At 40.5% G+C, this 14,166-nt stretch overlaps 2 protein-coding genes and 1 long non-coding RNA gene across 3 annotated transcripts in view; 2 read left to right on the forward strand and 1 right to left on the reverse strand.

Moving 5' to 3' along the window:
* Positions 1-8,829, forward strand: part of LOC122066531 (testis-expressed protein 2-like) — a 57,222-nt gene extending 48,393 nt beyond the window's left edge. The window contains 2 exon segments of the mRNA XM_042630353.1: positions 7,925-8,507; positions 8,510-8,829. Coding sequence (XP_042486287.1) covers positions 7,925-8,507; positions 8,510-8,565 — 639 coding nt within the window. The 3' untranslated portion in view covers positions 8,566-8,829.
* On the forward strand, positions 2,722-3,641 carry LOC122066533. The gene is made up of 2 exons (XR_006136393.1): positions 2,722-2,999; positions 3,118-3,641. It is a non-coding gene; the product is annotated as an uncharacterized LOC122066533 (long non-coding RNA).
* On the reverse strand, positions 8,674-11,828 carry LOC122066532. Its single transcript, XM_042630354.1, has 8 exons — positions 11,375-11,828; positions 11,172-11,259; positions 10,859-10,944; positions 10,214-10,292; positions 9,992-10,051; positions 9,314-9,435; positions 9,147-9,218; positions 8,674-9,010 (listed from the first exon to the last, which is right to left on the reverse strand). Exons 1-8 carry the CDS (start codon positions 11,785-11,787, stop codon positions 8,908-8,910), a joined length of 1,023 nt encoding a protein of 340 aa, XP_042486288.1. The 5' UTR covers positions 11,788-11,828; the 3' UTR covers positions 8,674-8,907.
* Positions 11,829-14,166: the final 2,338 nt, after the last annotated feature.

Genomic DNA, 14,166 nt, shown 5'->3' on the forward strand with positions numbered 1-14,166 from the left:
CCGCAGGTCTTTATCTGCTGGTTGCTTACTATATGATCCTTCAGACGTTGCCACTATCATCGAAGGGCATAATCGTTTCTCTACGTCGCAATCCCTTGGTCTGATGACAATGACTGTCGTTCAGACTGCGCTGTAGATGCCACCTTTTTTTCCCATCGATCAACCCGCCTCTCTTGCGGCACCTATTGGTGCTGTCGCTTCTCCCCATTTTGACTCCGCGTCCTCCTTTGTCCTGCTAGCCTTTTACCCCCTCCTTCCCGTTCCTACAACTAACCTTCTAGTCTAACCCCTCCAACTTATCCTCTCTGGTCCGCCCTTTTTGAACTGGTCGAACCACCTCTAACCTAGCCATCTAGCCAGCACAATTAACCACTCCGCCAGCTCGACCATATCTTTCCCATTTACAAACCAACCCGACCCGGTGAACCCTCTTTGCTTTTCGGGTTTTTCTAACCCACACCCAAATCTGCCCAACCCACTTACCCTTTCTCCCTTGCCCTATGCTCGCCCCGAGAACCTCTCAGCTACGCCTCTCTGCCTTCCGCAGGCCTCTGCCTCTCTGTCAACCATCACTTCCACATCTTCACCAACCTCCGCCGCGTTTCCGGCCACTCTCCCGACCTCCGTCTTTGGCTCCGCCACGTTGTCGACTACCCCCTGCCTTCCACAGGCCTCTACCACTTCTCTGACAGTCATTGTCACTTCCTCTACTCTAGCCACTGCCACGCCTCCTGCCGCTGCCTCGCCTCCAGCCTATGCCATGTCTCCGGCCAACCTCTCGGCCAACTATGTCTCTGCCACACCTCCAGCTGCTTTCTACCTTCCGCAGGCCGTTGCTACTTCCTCCGCAACCTCAGCCTCAACATCCCTTGACACTGCCTCGCCATCCCATGCTGCTGCCACTCGCCTAATTGGTGCTATTCCCCCTGCCCCTGCCTCGACTTAGCTCTGCCACGCTTCGTTGTCAATTACAGGCCCCCCCTTGGACTCCCTGTTCTGGTAGACACAAAGTACGGCTGCTGATGGAAATCTCTCTTATCGCTGGAAAGGGTTCCATTCAGTGTTCTCCATCTTTGTCCCTATCTTTTGTCCTGCATGTCCCTAATTTTTCAACCAATCTTATGTCCATTAGTCGTTTAACTTTGCTCTTAATTGCAAAGTCACCTTCTATCCATCTTATTCTGTGTTTCAAGATCTGATGATGGAAAATGTTGGGTTGTGGTAGGGTGCAAGGTGGGCTGTATCTGTTTGAGACTGGTATTACTTCCATTCCCTTTTCTTCGTCAGCTCTTCAGGCCGGCTCTACATCAGTACTCTCTGAGTTACTTTCTTGGCATAAACAATTGGGACATCCTCCATTAGGAACCTTAGCTAGATATTTTCCAGCTTTATTTGCAAAATGTAATGCGAGTGAAGGTTTTTGTGAAGCCAGTGTATTGGCCAAACAGACACGTACTATTTATCCCAGTTTGAATAATAGAAGTATTGTTCCTTTTACTTTAATACATTTTGATATTTGGGATCCATCTCGGATTGTTTCAGTTACTAGGTTTAGGTGGTTTATCACTTCTATTGATTGTTGTTCTCGCACTACTTGGATTTATTTGATGCACTACAAAAGTGAGGCTTTTCAGTGCTTTAAGTTGTTTTATCATATGGTTCAGATACAGTTTCAAGCTACTGTGAAGGTTCTCCACGTGACAATGTTCGGGAATATATTGATGGTGCCTTTCAGGACTATCTTGGAGCCAAAGGGATTCTCAACTAGACTAGTTGTGTTGCCACGCCTGCTCAAAATGGTGTGGCTAAGGAAAGAATCGTCACATTTTGGAGGTTGCTTGAGATGCATGTCAGGCCTCAGTATTGGAGTCATAGTTGTCACGGCGCCAAGGCGTTGGAGGGTTGTCTAAGCGCTTAGGCGAGAAGGCGCCCGCCTTAAGGCGAACTAGGCGAACAAGTGTTATTTTTATTTTTCCTATTTTCTAACATTATTTAGTAAGTTATATATACCTTGTATCATAAAAAATCAAGATTAAGCCACATCAAGTCATTAAAAATCAACATTTAGCCACATCAAATCATAAAAAATTAACATTAAGTCATATTAAGTTATAAAAAATTAACATTTAGAGAAATGTTCTTATTCTATAATAAGTTTGACTGGTCAAATGATTTTATTTTTACATGAGACTTTTTGTATTAGTTATAACATAAAACCAGCTTTCTAACAAGTCTAAGATTACTTAAATCTGAGTTGCAATGACAAAATTATGCTTCAGTCAAACTTATTTTTAAGTGCGCGAATACTGTTAAAATCGCCTGAATGAAAATAATTTTATGAATATCAAAACAAAATATTTTTTTATTGGACTTTTGGTTTTTAGCAATGTTTTAACATGATAGAATTTATAAAATTTTCATAATTGAGAAAAACCCTAGCATTTAAAAGTTGAAAATCGTCCCTATAACCAAAATCCAGTTTTTGTTCTTGGACTTGGGGGTTGACTTTTTATCCTTTTGGAATTTGATTTTTAAACTATTTTTATTGGATTCAAACAGGGGGTATTTGCTTATTTATGAATAATATATTAAGTAAATGAAATAACAAATATTAAAAACATTGAAATAACAAATATTAAAAACATTGAAATAACAAATATTAAAAACATTTACTTGAATGATATTTGGCATAAATAAGTGCCGAAACACAAGGCGACATGCAGTGCAACAAGGCGGCTGTCGCCTAGGCCCCAGGCAAACCGCCTGGACGCCTTGGCGACGCCTTGACAACTATGATTGGAGTGATGTGGTTCTCATTGCCGCCTATTGATCAATCGGATGCCCTCCCATGTGTTACAATTCCGCTCTCCACTCACTATTCGTCAAGGAAGTTCAGATTTTCTCGTGCCTCCTAAGGTGTTCGGTTGTGTCTGTTATGCATGCAACCATCACTCGCATGGGAAATTTGACCCTTGAAGCATCAAGTGCATTTTCCTAAGGTATCCTGCCACTTAGAAAGGATATTGCTACTATCATCCTCCAACTCGTTGCTGGTTTGTGACTATGGATGTGAATTTTCATGAGTCTACAACTTATTATGTGGTGTCTCATCTTCAGGGGGAGCAGTTGGATCAGTTGGAAGATGCACCACCTATTGTTCTTCCTCCCTATCCTACGGATAAGGAGACTAGGATTCAAGGGGAGCGGCCATCTCAGGTTCTTGATAATGGAGGTGAGTCACAATAATGGGAGTGAGCCCTTAAGGTTTATACTCGTCTCAAGCACCACAAGCACCACAAGCAGCAACAACCCACTTCAGCTCCAGTGCCAGCGCCAACTCTACCTAGCCAACCATCGCATGCCCTTGATCTTGGTCCCCTGTCTACCTTGGTAATGATTCCTTTCTTGATTTACCCATAGCTGTTCGTAAAAGCCCTAGAACCGGTACTCAGCATCATATCTCCAAGTTTGTTTCTTACTCATCTTTATCCTCTTCCTATCGTACATTTATGTGTACATTATGTGTCTCTCTTCCTCAAAACTGGCAGGAAGCATTGGCTGATCCAAGATGGAAAGCTGCTATGGTTGAAGAAATGCAGACACTTAAGAAGAATGGTGCATGGGATCTTGTGACTCTTCCTCAAAAGAAGAAAACGGTTGGGTGCAAGTGGGTCTTTGTTGTGAAACGGAAGACTGATGGTACAGTGGACAACCATAAAGCCAGACGTGTTGCTAGAGGCTTTACTCAGACATATAGAATAGATTATCAGGAGACCTTTGCCCTAGTGGAAAAGTTGAACACTATTCGAGTAATTCTATGTTGTGTCGTGAACTATAAATGGGAGTTACAATAGTTAGATGCGAAGAACGCATTTCTTCATGGAGAAATAGAAGAAGTGTATATGGATATCTCACCAGGATTTGGTTATGCTTATACTCAAGGGAAGGCCTGTAAGCTCAAGAAAGCTTTTTGTGGTTTTAAGCAAAGTCCCCGTGCCTGGTTTGGCCGCTTCCACAAGGTGATGATATTCGTGGGATACACTCAGAGCAACGCAAATCACACTCTTTATTAAGAAGTCTGGTGACAAGATTGCAGTTCTCATTGTGTACGTAGATGACATAGTCGTCACGGGGAATGATGTTGAGGAGAGAAATTGTTGGGTACCGAATTTGAAATTAAAGACTTGAGATGACTCCGCTATTTTCTTGGTATGGAAGTAGCACGTTTTACCAGAGGCATTTTCCTTTGCCAGAGAAAGTACACTCTCAACTTGTTGTCTGAGTTTGGCATGTTGGGATGTAAACCCTGTGACACTCCTGGAGAGGCAAATACAAATCTTACCAGTAAAGCTGGTGAACCAGTTGATAAGGGAGGTTACCAACGACTGGTAGGCCGCCTCATTTATCTCTCCCACACATGCCTGGATATTGCATTTGCTGTCAGTCTCGTGAGCCAATTCATGCACGAACCTTATTCTTCTCATTTGGATGCTGTCCACCGCATTCTCCGGTACTTGAAGTCATCTCTAGGGAAAGGGATCTTATTTGCTCCACATGGCCATCTTTAGGTCGAGGGTTTTACAGATGCCAACTGGGCTGGTTCTCCCAATGATAGGAGGTTTACTACAGGTGATAATACCTTTGTTGGTGGGAACTTAAATCACATGGCGTAGAAACAGGTGTGATGGAAGTATTTTTCCCAATGTTTTTGTCGTAGATTGGCTATTGGGTGCCTACTTCTGCCACATGACTGATTAGACTGAGCTAAACCCCAATGTTCTCTCCTCACATATTAAGTTTCAGCCAAAACGGAGTCTCGTCATGTGGCAAACAAAGCATTGAAAAAATCAGACCTAATAGTGATTGTAGATTTGTAGTACCAATAGGTGTGCAAAGACTTAACGGGAATGCACGGCAGTACATTAGGGGGTAAGTGATTGAATTGGGTCTAAATTTTAACAGGTTGTCTATCCAGACCATCTCCTAGGTATTTAATGGTCAGATTTTCCAGTTGATCCTTCTGCGTGGCAGAATTAGGTGTCCAGAATAGAGAGACTATTTGTCTGGTCTGCCGACCAAGGAAGCTTTTACCTAAAAATAAAGAAAAGTAATAACTGTTGACTTTATGAAAATATAAATATATAATATTTTATACATATTAAGTATGAATTATAAAATAATTATATATGATTAAAATATAATTGGAGCAGATATGTTCGAAGCAGACATATCAATATCTGAATTCGTATCCAATTACCATCTGGGCTGCCAAAAGGTTTCTGAATTCATATCTGATATATCCAAATCTATGGTTACAAATATGAATTGAATGTGGATTTTAACTATTCATTTACATCTCTAGTACAAAAAACAACTTCTATGGGCTAGAGTTTCTACGATATTCGCATAATGTACAATGCTTTTACAACAACCAAAAAAAAGAATCTTTTGTTCAACATGTGATTGGAACACAACCTCTTCATTTACAGTAAACAAACCGATAGAAATTAAACTAGTTCACTTTGAAAGACTATCGTAAGGAATATATGTAGCTTATATGCAATTTATGAAAGATTTCATGCTTGGGCCAATATTACACCTGAACTTAATGTATGATTGGTTCACAAGTGATCCAATCCTAGGTAGGATCTTTAGTAAATTCAATAAAAATCAAATAGTATGACCAAAACAGAAATATGAGAATGAAGGGAAAAATGGGGGTAGGGGAATCGGTTGTGTCGAGTATCTTTCTTCCCTAGGGCATCTCACCCAAGTTGTCTCTCATAGCACGGCATCTCACAGTTTTCCAGTACAAAGCTTTCTTTTTTTTCATTCAATCAAATTCGTATTCAATTCTGTAGCCCCTTACAAACTTATATAGGAGACTCAAAACTGACTCAAACACTAAAAAGGAAAGGCCTAACCCAATCCTTAACTAATTGGGAAACCTAAGCTGACTAGGAAACTGAAATAACAAAGGAAATAGACTTAAAACATGACTAATTAAACTTATGAATTAAATCCCATTTTTCTACTTTCTACCCAAATTTTAGGCCCATAAAAGTGGTCCATTACAAAGAAAACCCACGGGATCAAAGGTCCAACACATACATAACCTAATCCAAGGTTTATTTACAATAAAGTGACTTATCTGCATCAATTCACCCTCTCTTAGAAAAAATTCATCCTCGAATTTTGTAGTGTGTGAGGGAGATTATAGGATGGTCAGGTCCCTCTTCAAGCTGTAGAAAAATTTAGGTAGCTCTTTGATAATAAGGATGTAGTCTAGAATGTGAGGAGCTCGATCTTTAAGATACTTTAATGGGATGACGAACTCCACATGCTCAACCTCAACATCGTCGGATATATCCATAGGGTCATTTAAATATGCACCATCAACCTCTTCAAACTCTGGTGCAACTTTGATCTCGTCGGGTAATTCATGGTGGTCGTTTATAGTCAACTCGATTGTCTCTGCTTTGAATCCCTCAACATAGGCCTCTTTTGGAGGACCATTATTTCTTATTGTACCTCCTTCAAAATTTCTTTGGTCTTGGTAGCATCCTTTGGAGGTGGAAGGTGGAAGAGATCAAACTGGGCGTCAAACTTTTTCTCAAGAGCAATCATACGGTTTGATAATCTCATCACCTCCTTGTAGAGATCGTCTATGCTAGCCATGGTAGGCTTATTTGATTATTCCTTCATGCTTTTATCAATTGTGGGTGGCTTTTGAAAATCTGGTGGAGGGGAGTACATTCTTCGTTCATGCTTAGATAGGTACATGCCCGCCAACTCATACTCCATCTCCTCCCATGGTCTAGGCTCACGACCTTGAGCTTGAAGTTGCCTTTCATGGACTCTCCATTTGATTCGAGCACAATCACTCATTTGGGAGAAAGCATATCGAAGTCGTCGTGTCTCTGTTAGGTTGTAAGAGTCAAAGTAGATGTTCAACTCCTTTACCCAACTAAGGAACATGTATCAAGTAATTTTTTGTTGAAAATCACGCAGCTCCATTGGTTAGGTATAATGTAAGATTGGTTCACAAGTGATCCAATCCCAGGTAGGATCTTAAGTAAATTCAATAAAAATCAGATAGTATGAACAAAACAGAAATAAGAGAATGAATGGAAGAATGAGGGTAGGGGAATAGGTTGGGTCGAGTGTCTCACTCTTCCCTAGGCATCTCACCCAACTTGTCTCTTACAGCACAAAACTTTCTTTTTTTTCATTCAATCAAATTCGTGTTCAATTCTGTACCCCCTTACAAACTTCTATAAAAGACTCAAAACTGACTCAAACATTAAAAAAGAAAGGTCTAACCCAATCCTTCACTAATTGGGAAACCTAAACTGACCAGGAAACTGAAATAACAAAGGAAATAGACTCAAAACAGGATTTTAACTAAACTAATGAATTAAATCTCATTTTCTTACTTTCTACCCAAATTTTAGGCCTATTAAAGTGGCCCATTACAAAGAAAACCCATGGGATCAAAAGCCCAACACATACATAACCCAATCCAAGGTTTATTTCCAATAAAATAAGCCCATTAAGTGATTTATCGGCATCAGAATTCTGGACCCAGAACAAGTAGGAGGCCCTTACACCCCATGCTAGGCCTGGCGAACCTCACAAATTACCACCTGTACGTACGGCCTTTATAAACAATGACTTTGTTTTATAATATTACCTGTGCACACATTACTGGAGAGGCTTCATCATCCAATACTGTCTGCATCTTGTCTTCTGGCTTGACCATTTGAACTTGCACATACTAGGTTATAATGATTTAGTTCTTGGGTGGAGAGGTTTAGAATATCCATGTGCATAAGAAACTTTTTTTACATTTTGAATTTGCTTTTTCTCCAAAAGTATAAGGAAAAGCTAATGAACTTTGTTTTTTTTTTTTGAAATTTCGCAGGCGACGATCCGTGAAACTCTAGTTCTCCCAAACTATGAAAGCATATGCATCCCATGGATGTTAGCAGAAAAGGATGACTGGGTCCCAAGAAAAGTAGCTCCATTCATATGGGTTAATCAAGAAGCTGCTAGTGAGCCTGCAGTACGAGAAGCACCTGGTGGGAACCCATTTGGGAACACTAGAGTGGACTTTGAAGGCAGCGGGAGGGGACAAAAACAGAGTACCAGTAGCATAGAAGATGAACATGAGAGGAGCATGAATGTTCATGTTCAACAACCAGCTCATGAAGCCTCCGCATCTGAGTCAGCATCATCTCAACCTGAACGAGCCCCATCAAGTTCTACCCATGAATCCAACTGCAGTCAATCCTTGCAAGAGTTGAGGAGTCCACTATTAAGCAATGAACCACCAGAAAGTTGCGTCCAGAGCAGACCAAACAGCCCAGACTGTCAACCCACAAGATTGTTGATGGAGACCGAGGAACATACTCACATAGGTGAGGATACAAGACGAAGGAAAATAGGAAGAAGAGAAAGGATGATGGGATTGGGGAAGAAGATGGGAGAAAAACTTGAAGAAAAACGTGTCACATTGAAGAAGAAAGCAGACACGTTATTGAGATGATGCGGGGGCCATCATAGTGGATAAAGCCCAGCTAAAAAACTGGTGGAATTGGGTGCCCGCTGTTGACTATTCAGTAGTTGCAGGGTGTTCAATATTTGGACTGCTCTCAGAGTAGCAGGAGCTACTTGGTTGAAGTTGATAGGATTTTATTTTCATGAAAACCTTAAACCTCATATTAAGACGAAAGATAACAGTCTCAATGTTAATTACAATATCCATAGATAGTATTTCCTTTGTTTGATTTACGAGCTAAGAGAACAAAAACTTCATCTGGGTGTTCATGAGGTTTCCTTCTTAATGTGCTCCCTCCCACATATGCATAGGCATGGAAGAAGTAAAAAAATCTGTCCATTCTCGCTTCAGATCTTGAAGTATTTGTATCCAAACTCAGGACTCGTCATACCTTCTTCCCAATCACCCATGTGTCGACCACCAAAAACCACCTGTTGAATACCTATATATCTGTCACAAAAAAATAAAGTTTATGATTCATGGGGAGAATATGGTGATAATAGGTTATCAAGCTCCAAAAACTAGTTTCAAAGCCAAAAAGGTCGTTATCTTCTCCAACAATCAACAATGTTCCTTCTACACTTACTCAGAGCTCAATACAGTTAAGCAATTGAGGAGTACATCAACTGCAAAGAAATCAGAAGTCCCAAGGTCCACCCTGTTGGACGAATCCAAATCTATTAGCTCTTTATATGCATTAATATCTGAAAGAACACATCCTTCTCATTATGATGGTACAGCCAAGAGACCTACCAAACCCGGCCCCAGTTGTCCTGAAATTCCACATCACCAATATCGTGGAATGATGATGGCATCACTTTGAATCCTTTATCTGCATCATAAATGGGATTATACTCCATGGATGTATTTGCCAACTGCAGTGCATAATATGCAAATGTTAGTTTGTTCTGCTAATGGTAGGAGGCCGAGAATCAAATATTGTTAAGCCAGGGTGGATGTCAACCTGGCCAAGGGATTGGATTGTCGCGTCTGCTTGACTTGATTCAGTTATTTAATATGGTGTCATTAATTAAATGTGTCTTTGCTTCTAAAAATATATAAACAATGTGACCAAGCAGCTGTAGCAGCAGTCTACAACCAATCAATCCAATTTGAAGTGAAGATAGTTATCACTAAAGCAGATGCTACCTTCATTTCCACATGCAAAACAACGCACTTCATTTATCGCCCGCCCGGGGGGGAGAGGGAGTAAAAAGTGTCTCAATCTGTAGTTGTCGGTTAGAAATCACTTCGGTACTTCAGGTGTTGGTCTTTGGGTGTTCTACTTTCAATAAGGGAGCAAAGCAACTATGGTTTGAGTAGAAATGCTGACTAATTGCCTTCTCACTTTGGTTAATTGATTTAAAAAGTATAAAAGCTACGATTTCAAGTTTCTTTAAAGATAACAGAAAGAGACAAATATTAACATACCTGCAAATTAGAAGAGTTGAATGCTCCCAAACGTCCCATGACATACCATGACTGAATAACCTGCATAATTATTTAGTTCATAAAACTAGGAAGTCCAACTTAGTGTGCAACAGTGTTTATTAGTTATAAAATAAAGTAAGCTATTATTAAACCGAAAAACAGTAGCCATTGTGGGCAAAGGAAAAAATGGGGGTGGGGGGAAGAATGAAATCGGCAACTTACAGTACCAATGAAGTCAACATCACGGTCAGATGGAGATCCATATAGTTCAAACCATACGTAGGAATCGATGGGATTGAAACTGCAGCCAGAAACTACAGATATTATTTCAAACATCAATTGGTTCTGGATGTCAACCAAATCGGATATAACAATGAGCCAAATAAAAAGCACTTAATAACAAGTCCATTACTACCATTATCAAGTACTGCAATCTAATCAATATTCAGCTCTTTCAGCCTAATCATACTTATAATATGCAAAAGCCAAAGCAACAAAGAAAATTTTAATTAATTAAAAGTCCGTGTAGATGAAGCTTCAAAAGGCAATCCGGGCTTGACTAGTGGTGGGAGCTTCCAGAGATTGTATGGCCAATGTGATATTTGCTTTCTTTCCTTTCATGAATGTGTTTGTGCTTTCTCTTGATACTAGTTTTCTGTTCCAGCCGTCAATGCTCTCTACCATTTATTTCTCATTAACTAAATACTTTTGTTAATAAAATCAAGGGCTAAACTTCGTCATAAAGTACACCAAGAGAAAATGATGAGAAATGCAATCCACAGAATAACAACATTCCTAATAACAAGGAATCCTCCACATTTGCCTGAAGAATAAAGATAGGGGAAAACAAGTAGAGTGCCTACTTACTCTCTGAAATTGACTTTGAAGGCAAGGACGGAACCCGTTTTGGACTTGCGAAAATCACGACCTTTCTTTCGAACCCTGTCTTCGACCTGTAAAAGTTTTACATAGACTCAATCACTATCAGTTTCATCATTAAGGTTCTGGTTTTATCATCAGCAAAGGAAAGAGTTTTGAGACAGAAATCCTCCCTACTCTAAACCACAAAAGAGAAATGTAGACCAGAAGTTTTCTTCTTCTTTTTTTTTGGGGGGGGGGCGCCGGGGGGGGGGGGGGGGAACTAAGGATAAGCAGATAGATATCGATAAGGTAGACATACCCTTTTCCTCATGAGTTCAGGATTTCCGATGCTATCGCCGAGCACGGCTCGAAGCTCCTCGTCGTCTCTGCAAGCAGTCTCCAGGATTCTGAAACCGAACCCCAGCCCACCCCCAAACAACGTCCGAGTAGTTATAGACGGCACACGAGAGAGAGAGAGAGAGAGAGGATGAGTTAAAGAAAGGAAATGGAATTTACTATTACTTGGCCCAAGTGGGATAATTATGGAGACGATCATGTTCGCGCTTTCTCTTCTCCTCCCTAAGTTTGAGTAATCTGCGTCCCCTGGCCGTCGTTCCCGACCCTTTCGCTGCCATTGCCATTCCACTTGTACTGTTATCATCATTACTGTTAATATTATCGGTGTTGATAGTGCTATTGGTGCTGCCACCATTAACGCTCTCCCGTTCCGAATCATCCTGAACCATAGCTTGAATAGCAATCGGGCCGGTTGAAAAGATGGAATTAGGTGGCTTCCGCTTCTTCGTGTTCGGAAACACGACCACCGAGGATAGCAGTGATGTTGATGACGAAGGGATAGAAGAATAAGGTGGAGACCGAGAAAGGAATGGATTCCTCGCAAAACTGTTCACATCGTAGCAGTTCATCATCGTCATCTTTGCTATACTCTCTCTCTCCCTCCATATCCATATATATACATACATATTTTTGTACTAATTACTAACCATTTCTTAAAGGAAGAAATTCTAATTTCACAACCCCGGTACAAATCCCAACGAAAAAACGAAGAGGTTTTTAAAGGGCAGCGTGGCCTAAACCAGCGCATAGACTCGTGGGAACAGAGTAGAAGCATCAGAAGAAAGCCAAAAGCTAAAAGCCCTTCTTCTCAGGTTTGGAACCTTCTCTCTGTCTCCGTTCCCAGTGGATTGCAGTGGCGGCCGGCGAGTCTCTATCTATCTCCCTAAGTATCTCTCTCTTGGAATCAATTAGATATCATCAACAGCTTCCACTGGAGATGTTATTTGTTGTTCTCTTAAATTAGTCGGAACTGCCACCAGAATTTCAGCCATTAAGCTCCGATTCAAGGTCAGCTCTTTTGTAGTAGCTGTCGGTTGTATCATTTCCATCAGCTCAGACGAAATTTCTTGATACTTCATTGATTGATTCGATGCAATAATGAGACCGGAGAAGATTGAAGCTCTACTTCTCATAATGAAACCAGTGAGAATCTCATAATTAAGCAGAAAACAAAATGGAATGCTGCCTTCTTCCATTGCTGAACTCTCTTCGTTGATCTATCCAAAGAACTCATCTCCTCAAACAAAAAAATAAAACCAAGCTTAATCCACCGGTTTCTGAATTTTCCGGCGATATAAACTTGTTGCTCAGCGCCTTCTGACATTTTGCATCTAAGGAACAATTTGACTTCTGGTTTTATATTTGAGTGACAATGATGGCTACACCATAGTATTAAAAGGTTGGAAGGCAACGGTTAATGGATTGGTACTAGTGAACTCAGTGGAGGTGTTATATGTTCTTTTCTATTTAGGAACTGAGATGGGAAAAGAACTCATTAGGTGAGGTGGGAAGCACCCTTTGAGCATTTGGTTCATTGCTCCACTTAAAAGCAGAAAAATATTTTTTCTTCCATGAATCTATAAATCATACTTAGTAGCATCACATATAAAAAAATTAATGGCTAAAAACAAGATTTGATAATGTTTCTATGAAAAATATGGGTTTGGGAAGAAATTTTTACCTTAAAAGGTTCTTGAGAAGAAAAGTCACCACCAAGGTTGAAGATCTTTGCTTCAATGACTGTAACAAGGAAGATCTCCAAGAAGAAACACAAAATCCACAGTTTTATGGTGTTTTTCTCCCAAATATATAGAGCAAGAGTCGAAACCAGCGAGATCTCTCTACATTTGGGTCGAAACCTTGCGTTATATGACTTGGTTGGACCAAGTTTGGACTGAAACTGGACCGATACTGTGTTAAATGGCAACATCTCATCCTGTTCATTTCTCACCTTGCCTTCTGTTTCGTCTCGCTAATTTCAAAAACCGAGTCTCAGCGAGATCTCATCGAGATCTTGAACCATGCTTGAGAAGTATCAGAGGTTGGTTGGAGGATTGAATTATTTGACTATGACTCAAAATTGTCTTTCCTATCAATGTTGAGAGTCAAATTCTCCCCTCCCCTCGTACGTCCCATTGGGATGCTATTGTTCGTATTCTAAGATATCTCAAGAAGGCTCCAAGTCGTGGTCTGCTATACTCTGATCATCGTTATGGTCTGTATGGATGTATTGAAGGCTTTTATGATGCTGATTGGGTCGGATCTTCTATTGATAAACGATCAATTATTGGATACTGCACTTTTGTTGGGGAGGGGAACCTTGTGTCTTGGAAGAGTATGAAGTAGATTGTTGTGGCTAGGTCTAGCACAGACTTTGAATATAGAGCCATGGCTAGTGTCACCTATGAATTAATGTGGGTGAAGCAATTGTTGACTGAACATGGGCTTGAATGTACATCTCTTATGCAGTTGTGGTGTGTTAACTGATAACCAAGCTGTTATTTATATTACATCAAATCCAATGTTCCACGAGAGAATTATACATATTGAATGCAATAGCCACTTTGTTCAGGAAAAGCTATAGCAAGGAATTATCTCTACAAGTCATGTCCGTACAGGAGAACAACTTGCAAGTGTTTTTACCAAGTCTCTTGTGAGAGGTAAAGTGGATCATATTTGTACCAAGCTAGCATGATTATTGATTAACATCTATGCTCCAGCTTGAGGGGGAGTGTTAGATATTATCGAAGGGGGAGGGAACTTCCCCTTAGGGGCAGTTTTGTCCTTTGTATTTTCTTCAATTGTTATTTCCTATTATGCTCTTGTTAGTATTAGTACCATATATATTGAATGAAGTGGGTAGTTCCAACCCTAAGGTTGTGACTCCAAAGTCACACATCTCTCTCTCTCTCTCTCTCTCTCTCTCTCTCTCTCTCTCTCTCTCTCTCTCTCTCTCT

The sequence above is a fragment of the Macadamia integrifolia genome, unplaced genomic scaffold (genome assembly GCF_013358625.1).
Source record: "Macadamia integrifolia cultivar HAES 741 unplaced genomic scaffold, SCU_Mint_v3 scaffold2447, whole genome shotgun sequence".
Lineage (NCBI taxonomy): Eukaryota > Viridiplantae > Streptophyta > Magnoliopsida > Proteales > Proteaceae > Macadamia > Macadamia integrifolia.